The 9958-nt window shown below is 39.7% G+C and overlaps 1 protein-coding gene and 1 pseudogene across 1 annotated transcript; one reads left to right on the top strand and one right to left on the bottom strand.

Annotated features, from left to right (window-relative positions):
* Nucleotides 1-850: 850 nt before the first annotated feature.
* LOC141248737 (uncharacterized) lies at nucleotides 851-6064 on the top strand (annotated as a pseudogene).
* Nucleotides 6065-6379: 315 nt separating this feature from the next.
* LOC141248735 (uncharacterized) lies at nucleotides 6380-7621 on the bottom strand. The gene is made up of 4 exons (XM_073669423.1): nucleotides 7609-7621; nucleotides 7131-7415; nucleotides 6845-6886; nucleotides 6380-6462 (listed from the first exon to the last, which is right to left on the bottom strand). Exons 1-4 carry the CDS (start codon nucleotides 7619-7621, stop codon nucleotides 6380-6382), a joined length of 423 nt encoding a protein of 140 aa, XP_073525524.1.
* Between the last annotated feature and the right edge of the window lie 2337 nt (nucleotides 7622-9958).

The raw sequence follows: 9958 nt of genomic DNA, 5'->3' as shown, positions 1-9958 counted from the left end.
AAGGCAAGAACCGGGTTTAAACTTCAAAGCTTGGTCTAACACTATGGCCACTTGAGACCCGGTTTATTAAATCCTTTCCGAGACAAATTTGAAGAAGGAGAACAAGGGATTGCCATGAGCCCTTGAGCCTACCCCTTGACCTTATCCATCTAGTCCTTAACCCACAATCCTCACGGTTTGACAAGGCTAGACAAGTCCGAGGGCCTTCTTGACTCAATCCAAGCTCAACTTGAAGGTAATCACCTACTCTAAGGCTTAAATTTGTGTTTAAACACTAGGTTGCTTTTCATTCTAGCAATCTGAGAGGAGTGACTCCTTTGCTTTGTTTCAAAACTGATTTGAGCTCTTTGAAGTGAATATGCACTAGGTTGAAAAGTTTGATCTTTACAAATCAACATCAAGTTAGAGAAGTACAAGCAACAAGAGAGTTGTGTGATCAAACACTTGGTTTGGAAAACAATTGAGAGTTGTTATTATCAATCTAACTTAATCTATTTCAGTGTTTGTTTGTTTTGATCATGACTAATCCTAGGAATCAAGAAGAGGAAGGCAATGATAGATCAAACACAAGGAGTCCTACACCTCTACAACCTGAGGTCTATAGCATCGTTAAGAGCCTCACGAATAGCATCACCTCTCTCACAACTGAAATGAACACTATCAAGGGCCAATTAGCATCTAGACCTATTCCATTAGGTACCCACATGGAACCTGGTCAAACCTCTAACCTAGATAGCCAAGTACCTCTTCCTACGCAAAGAGAGCAACATGAGGAAGCAAGACGAGAGGTTATATTTAGAGGGAACAACCATAACATCCCAAATCCAAACCCACTAGCTAGAGAAACCCTATGTATCCCCCACCCATACACACCCCTCGGCACTTAAGGGAAGATCATTCTAACCTTTCATCTCCTAATCCTTTAAGACACAATGAGTTTGTTGATGAATTTCAGGATGATGATGAAGGCATTGATGAGTATGAGGATTGGAGGAGGGCATATAATAGAGGTTTCCAAGCTAGTAGAAGAGAACATGAACCAGATGGACTGGGAAGAGTTAAGGTGAAGATTCCTCCCTTTGAAGGAATAAGTGATGCTGATCTTTACATGGAATGGGAGACCAAGGTGGAACAAATTTGGACATGCCACAATTTCCCCGAGCAAAGAAAGGTACAACTAGCTACCTTGGAGTTCAAAGGCTTTGCCTTATCTTGGTGGGATAATTTGGTCAAAGAAAGAGTTAGGTACCTTGATCCACCAGTCCAAACTTGGGAACAAATGAAAGTGTTTCTTAGGAATAGGTTTGTGCCTCCATATTACACAAGAGAGCTTAGGCAGAGATTGGAAAGTCTTAAACAAGGAAGTACGAGTGTAGAAGATGCCTACAATGCAACGCAACATGCTATGCTTAAGGCTGGAGTAAGAGAAGATGAGGACTCCACCATTGCAAGGTACTTAAGAATCCTCACTTCTAACATTTCCTATGAAGTAGATATGTATCCATGTAGGACAGCCGTGGAGCTACTTCACAATGCAATCAAGATAGAGAAGAGGCTTAAGTCCAAGAGCAACTACACTACAAGCCGTGGGCAATCAAGCAATTCCAATTGGAAGCCTAACCCGAAGAGCACATCCTACAACCGAGAGCAAGGAAACAAGGATCAATATGGTCCTAGGAAGGAGTTTAACTCAAGTAACACTCCAGGCCAAGCATCTCGGCCTCCATTCTCAAGTCAAGGAACAAAAGAGAATGTCTCTAACTCTAATCTCCCTAATAAGTCTAGTCAAATTGAATGTTTTAAGTGCAAAGGCAAGGGACATATGATGAAGGATTGTCCTAATAGAAGGACAATGATTGTAGATCATTTAGTTCACTATGATTCTTGTAGTGATAATGAAGATGAACCTTGCATAGAAACTGAAATTGAGAATGATAATGACCTAGATTATAATGAGCAATTAGAGTACGAGCATGGAGATAGCCTTATTTGCAAGAGAACTTTGCATGTGTTAGCAACAATTGAAGAAGCTAATCAAAGAGAGAATCTATTTCATACTAGGTGCCTTGTTAAAGGAAAGGTGTGTGATATGATCATAGATGAAGGTAGTTGTACTAATATAGCTAGTATTACCTTAGTGTCCAAGTTACAAATCCCTACTACCGCACACACACGGCCTTACAAGCTAAGATGGATGAATAAATGTGGTGAATTGAAAGTAACCAAACAAGTGAATGTAGCTTTTAAGATAGGCTCTTACCAAGATACCTTGTTATGTGATGTAGTTCCTATGAATGCTTGTCATCTATTACTAGGTAGACCTTGGCAATTTGATAGGAAAGTTACTCATGATGGCTATACTAACAAGCACATGTTTAAATTCCATGGAAGAGCTATTACCTTGTGTCCTATGACTCCATTACATGTTGTTGAGGAGTTTGAGAAGTCTAAGGCCAAAGAAAAGGTGCAAGAAGAGGAAATTAGCAAGGGAAGTGTGTTATTAGCGTCCAAGGCTGAGCTAGAAGAAGTGTGTCTACCCATTGACACTAGAGTTATGACATTGATCAAGTCCAAGAAGCACACTCTTACTAGTGCCGAAGGCAACATCACTAAACTTCCTCCATCAATCCAAGGCATACTTGAAGAGTACAAGGACATGTTCCCGGAAGAGCTACCATTAGGACTACCTCCTTTTAGGGGTGAGCATCAAATAGACCTAATTCCGGGAGCCTCATTGCCAAATAGATCAGCATACAAGATGAATCCTCAAGAGAGCAAAGAAGTGGAAGATCAATTGCAAGAGCTTCTCAACAAGGGTTATGTGAGGGTGAGTAAATCACCATGTGCAGTGCCGGTTCTATTAGTGCCAAAGAAGGACAATCATGGAGAATGTGTATAGATTGACGTGCCATAAACAACATTACAATCAAGTATCGTCATCCTATCCCTAGACTTGATGATATTCTTGATGAATTGTATGGTGCTACATTGTTCTCTAAGATAGATTTGAGAAGTGGATATCACCCAAATTAGAATGAAGGAGGGAGATGAGTGGAAAACAGCCTTCAAGACCAAGTTTGGGCTTTATGAATGGCTTGTCATGCCATTTGGTCTTACTAATACCCCTTCTACATTCATGAGGTTGATGACCTATGTCCTAAGAAGCTATATTGGGAAGTTTGTGGTAGTTTACTTTGATGACATCCTCATCTATAGCAAATCTCTACAAGAGCATGAACAACACCTCAGGGAAGTATTATGCACACTTATACTTGATCATCTTTATGCTAACTTAAAGAAATGTGATTTTTGCACTAATGAAGTGATCTTTCTAGGTTTTATGGTCAGTTCAAGAGGTTTAGAAGTTGATCAAGAGAAGGTCAAGGCAATCAAGGAATGGCCTACACCTACCAATGTTGGACAAGTTAGGAGCTTTCAAGGCCTTGCCGGTTTCTATAGGAGGTTTGTGAAGGACTTCTCCACCATAGCTTCACCACTCACTGAGCTTACCAAGAAACACACACCAATTGTATGGAGCAAGACACAAGAGGTGGCATTTGAAGAGCTAAAGATCAGATTGACCAATGCACCTCTGCTAGTTCTACCAAACTTTGCAAAGCCATTAGAGGTAGAGTGTGACGCCTCAGGTATTGGGATTGGTGGTATGTTTATGCAAGAAGGTAGACCCATAGCTTTCTTTAGTGAAAAGTTCAAAGGTGTGTGTCTCAACTATTCTACCTATGATAGAGAATTGTATGCACTCTTTAGGGTCTTGAAAACTTGGCAACACTATCTTTGGCCAAGTGAATTTGTACTACACACGGATCACAAGTCATTGAAGCATTTAAGAGGTCAAGATAAGTTAGATAGGCGTCATGGTTGTTGGATGGAATTCATAGAAACATTTCCTTACATTATCAAGTATAAAAAGGAAAAGATAACATAGTGGCCGACGCCCTCTCTAGGAGACATACCTTAATTGTTCAACTTGATTCTAAGGTGCTAGGGTTTTCTTACATTAAGAAACTTTATAATTGTGATTCTGACTTTGGAGATATCTATAGACAATGCTTAGGCAAAGGGTCCTATTATAAGTGCTTCTACTTGTTTGATGGATTCCTTTTTAGGGCAAGTAAGGTTTGCATACCTAAGTGCTCATTAAGGCTCTTGCTTGTTGAGGAATCACACAAGGGAGGTCTTATGGGGCATTTTGGGCGTGACAAGACTTATCCTATGCTTAAAGAACACTTCCATTGGCCTCATATGTTAAAAGATGTAGAGAATGTGCTTAAAAGATGTTTAGAGTGTTTGAAAACTAAGTCTAAAGTGAAACCCCATGGTCTCTACACACCACTACCTACACCCTCCTCTCCTTGGTTAGATATAAGCATGAACTTTATTGTAGGATTGCCTAGGACTAGGAAGGGCCGAGACTCAATTTTTGTGGTTGTAGATAGGTTTTCTAAGATGGCTCACTTTATCCCTTGTCACAAAACTGATGATGCTTCACATGTGTCTACTCTTTTCTTTAGAGAAGTGGTGAGACTACATGGGATTCTTAGGACAATTGTAAGTGATAGGGATACTAAGTTTTTGAGTCACTTTTGGCGTTCTCTTTGGGACAACTTGGTACAAAACTCTTGTTTTCTACTTCAAGTCATCCTCAAACCGATGGCCAAACTGAGGTTACCAATAAGACACTTGGTACCCTCCTAAGGACAATCATTAAAAAGAACTTAAAGTCTTGGGAAGATGTGTTGCCCCACGTTGAATTTGCATATAATAGGGCACAACACTCTTCCACAAACATAAGTCCTTTTGAATATGTCTATGGTCTTAACCCCTTAACCCCACTAGATCTTGTACCCTTTCCTATGGAGGGGCGAGTAGATTTTGATGCAGATAAACAGGTGGAGTCCATTAGGGAGTTACATGAGAGGACCAAGCTAAGATTGGAGCAGCTAGGGCATGATGTGGCTGCAAGGAACAACAAAGGAAGGAGAAGAGTGATCTTCAAACCATGAGACTTGGTGTGGGTGCACTTGCGTAAGGAGAGATTTCCTACAAAGAGAGCATCTAAACTAGCTCCAACGGGTGATGGCCCCTTCAAAATCCTAAGGAGAGTAGGTGACAACGCATATGTTGTAGACCTACCGGATGACTATGGTGTTAGTGCTACCTTCAATGTGGCTGATCTTACACTCTATGAGGGACATGAGGGCACACCTCAAGATTCGTGGTCGAATCCTTTCCAAGGAGGGGAGGATGATGGAGGACCATCCCTTGAAGACACGCCAATGGAAGCATCCGCCATAGATGGTCCAATTACAAGGTCAAGAGCCAAAAGACTACAAGAAGACTTAACCATTTTTGTCACTCAATTAAGCCTTCAAAGCAACTCTATGGAAGTTGAGGACACAATGGTTAAAGTTAGGACTCTACTCACTTTAGAGTCCAAGAAGATGGTTTGAAGACCTTGCTTATCTTTCCCATTTCTAATACTTAGACATTTGCATTTCGTGACATTGTTTTAAGCCATGTTGGCTTCTATATTTCAAGACATTTATGCGTGTGTTTTAAAGACCAAGGGGCGGTTATAGTCAACCTATTTAAGGCTCCTTGGCACCCATGAACTCGGCAGTTCAAGTTTAGCAAAGATTGTTGTTTTCTCCTTTTCAAAGAGAGTTTTGAACTCATGTGTGTGATCGAGCGGATTGCTTGCTTACTCTAGATAATTTGTGTATGTCAAGCATCTTACAATCGTCATAGAGCTCCTCCTTGTGCCTCCTCCATGTGTAGGTTGTGTAGGCTTGTAGATTAAGGTTCTACACGACATTACAACTAGGTAGGTTTTAGGTCATCAAGCCTTTGGTCTTGTTGTTGATTGTGTTTGGTTTCAATCATCCTTCGCCTAGTTCTAATTTCATTTTCAATCCCATTATCAATTGCATTTCAATTCTGATTTTCATAGGGCTTTCACCATCATAGCTTGTAGATTGATTGTTTGTTTGTTCTTATGAATGTCTAGATCGGCAATAGCTCAAGCAAGGCTCTTCCACCATGACATCCATTCAAACAGACCACAGATTTGAAACAGGATGACTTTAATTATGATCATTTAATATTAATCAACTGTGAAGATTTATCAAACTCTAACCTCTAAGCATTATTTTATCTTAGCCAAACCCCAAATAAACCACCAGGCAACCCAACAAAGTTCCAAACAAACATCTATTTCCAGCAAAAGTTCTCAGTCTCAACTCAAAGCTTCAATTTTTTCGATCACTGGCAGCAATTGTCTCAACAACTAATATGTCAGAACAAAACTTGAAGTTTTTCCTTTTCTAGAGAGTAAAAGATGGCAGATAGTAAAACAAAATTAGACAATAGCATTGGCTGCACTTGCAATCCTCGGCCACAAGTCAGCGCATTCCTTTCCAATCGGGCCAGTAATGGCAGATCCTGAATTACATGTAACAGAGACCAAATCAGGGACAACATAAGGTGAATTGATTGACACACATGATCATTCTCCAACAATCAGTTTATCATACAGTTTCAGCTTAGTAATTTTATCTCAAGTACATCAATGCATCATATGCTTTGTTTTCATCTGTTGTAACAGCAATCATTACGAATACTAGATGTGTTCGAATTGGAAGGTGATTCAAATTAGGCTCATTTGTTGCATACAAATCTCTGCTTAATGATTAAGTCAGCATAGACATATATAGGTTCATGAATGCAGCTCAATGTAGAGTTAACCAAGAGAACATTTGAAATTATTACTGGAAGAGTCTACAGAGAAAATCATAGCAAAGACCAAAATCAGTTGTCAACATACCTTTCATCTCACCCTTAGGGTTGACAATAACTCCTGCATTATCTGCATAAGCAATGAAGATGGCAGTTATAGAAACAGCTTTGTTTTATGTATTAGCAATTAGAAACAATAAAGATAGCAAATGCATTAACTAGATGAATCAATGGAAGTATTGTCCTTAAACAGCAGAATACGACAGACAAACATAGTGCAGATCGATATTTCATATCATTATTAACAACCAGAAGTACACAGTTTTAAGCATTCAGAATTGGGCAAGGTAGGATTAGTGGTGAGCAGGGCTAACCTTCAAAGTACATGAAGACACCATCCTTTCGGCGCCAGGGCTTGCGTTGCCTGACAATAACAGCCGGCATGACCTTCTTCCTGAGATCAGGCTTCCCCTTCTTCACTGTAGCCATGACCATGTCGCCCACGCAAGCAGATGGCAGCCTGTTGAGTCTACCCTTTATCCCCTTCACGGAGATAATGTAGAGGTTCTTAGCGCCAGTGTTGTCTGCGCAATTCACAACTGCAGCCACTGGCAAACCCAGTGACATCCTGAATTTGTTACCCGCGGAACCTCCGCGACCTGCATTCACCCATTTATATTCAGAGGAGGTACAATTGACAAATCAAAACTTCCTAGATCAAGAACTAATCTGAAACCACGATCCGGAAACCTTTTATATTGCAAATTTTCAAATGATTAAAAGAAACAAGAAGGCAAGCAACGAAAAAATGCAAACAGATTGATATATTGAAGATGTAGTCGGAAAATTCACCTCTCTTCGACATCTCGCCGACGGAGCAGTGAACAGAGCAAAGGAAGTGAAACGAAAAAGAAGGATGTTTTCGGCGTTCCTTATTTACAGAGAAGGGGAAGCTAGGGTTTTCGCTTGGGCTTTCCCAAATTCCGTTAAGGAGGTTGGGCCTTTCAAGCCCAATTGTAGCTAGTTATTTGTCTCCTTTTTTGAGATATTTCAGTAGATGAGCTGTTTAAAAATATCCAATCCATATAATTCGATTAATTGATCAGTCAATCAATCTAAGAGATTTTATTGGTAATTATTCCAATTCGATGTGATTGGTGAAAAATTTCCGAATCAACGGGTGGGATATAGATTGGGTTAGTTATCCGCGAATATATGGGGATAGTTCACTTTTATTAATATTTTAATATAAAAAAATTATAACCTAAATTTATTACTTAATTTATCTATATCTATACTTGTTATGTATAATTATCATTTTGATTTAATTAAGGGTCCATTGGTAAAGAAATTTTAGAGTAATTTTTTATTTACTAAGATATTTAAACATCCAAAATCACATCGTAACTCTTTTTTTACCCCACCGACATTCTTTCCTTCTCTGTTTACTTGTTCTCTTCCATTGAGTTGTTTCATCATCAATTAAGCCCTTCCAGATATTCTATTTTTGATGGATGCTTAGACTTTAGGAGTTGGTGAAAGCAAAGCTTCTATGTAGGCACCTTGACAATACGATGATTGAAGTATTTATATAATATTTTACTACAGTTAAATATGTGTTTGTCTTCATATGTAACAGTAATAGATAACGGATATTTAGGATATTCTGAACGGGTATCCGGTCTGATATGGGAGTTTCGGATAAGATATCTGGAAAGTGTTGGATCGAATATGGATCACAGTTTTAGAAAATTATGTCTTCGGATATCCCACCAGATAAGCCAGATAGGGTATCCGGCTGTGAATAACCATAGTTCCTAGTCCATGCCGAGTGTAGGTGTAAATGGACATGTCCTCACTTTATGTGGTGTCGTGTCGGAACCTAATAACAACAACATTTATTGGGATGGTTCCCCAACCCTTGTGGTTGCCATCGTGACTCGAACTCCAGACGTAGACGTAAGGGGTCGGGTCCTCAACCTTTGAACTAAGATGAAAAAACAAAAACAAAATGATTTTGTTGGGTTATAGGAACTAGCTACTAGTATCTATAACCTACGACCTCTTATTTTTAATGATAACAAACATATTTATATACTAATGTCTACCTTGAGTGAGTTATTACATGTTAGTAATAGGCCTTTGAGCAAATTAGACCATTGGAGCAAAGGAATTAACGAGTTTGAGTTAGGAAGGTGAAGCGACTGAAGAGAGTCAAGCGAGAAGAGAAATAACGCGCTTAAAGCGCTTCACCAGAATAAGGGAATCGAATACCAGGACATAGGGAATTGAGTACTGGAGTTAGGGAACTGAGCAACTAAAGATCCATATATATAACACAAGGGAGTGACGCGCTGAAGGGAAGCGGGTGACAAGGAAGGGAACCGAGCACGTAAAAGAGGAAAGATATCTTCTAAACTACTATAAAGGGAAAGATAGAGTTTTCACGAGATCTCCTGGATTTGCAATCTAGGTTGTTGGAACTACTTATTATCTTTGAGTAGACCTGTACAAGTCCGGGCTAGCCTGTCCGACCCGTCTGGCCCGCCCGGCCATATAACCGGGCTTGGACAAGGTTTGTAGTCCGAGCGGGCCGGGTACGGACAATGATAATAACCCGTCTGGGCCGCTAAGCCCGCCCGAAAGCCCGGATTTATTTTACCTTTGTGTTTATGCTATTTGATTTTATAAACATATGTCTATCTTAGATAATTAACTTTTAAACTCGTCGTATAAATCTCCAACACCTTAAATTAATAACCATTTAATCTTATCAATTATACTACTTAGTATGTAAAATTACAACTTATAACTTAGACATATGTATAAGTCGTATCTAGGCTACCCAGCCCGCATAAGAGGGCGGGCTTGGACAGTGAATCCAGCCCGAAGCGACCGGGCGGGCTTAGCCTGACCCGCTTATCCGGGTATAAATTTCCGAAAACTCCGGCCCGAGCCCAACTCGAACCCGACTTTGTACAGGTCTATCTTTGAGTTTCTATTACGATTCATAGTATTATTTAATTATTTTATATAGCTTTTAGTAGATTAGTTCCCAACGATTATGTCTTTAGTATAAATAGCTTAGTTTGATGATTTAGAAAGTGTTGTTCATTCATTAAGGATATCTTTGTTGATTTAGAGTTTAGGCAATATCTAGGAGAGTTTAGGGAGACGAACTAAGAACTGTGTGTTTGCCTTG

The sequence above is a fragment of the Phyllobates terribilis genome, unplaced genomic scaffold (assembly GCF_046119375.1).
Source record: "Phyllobates terribilis strain yellow unplaced genomic scaffold, ASM4611937v1 Scaffold_3965__1_contigs__length_67144, whole genome shotgun sequence".
Lineage (NCBI taxonomy): Eukaryota > Metazoa > Chordata > Amphibia > Anura > Dendrobatidae > Phyllobates > Phyllobates terribilis.
This window is presented reverse-complemented; position numbering and strand designations above follow the sequence as displayed.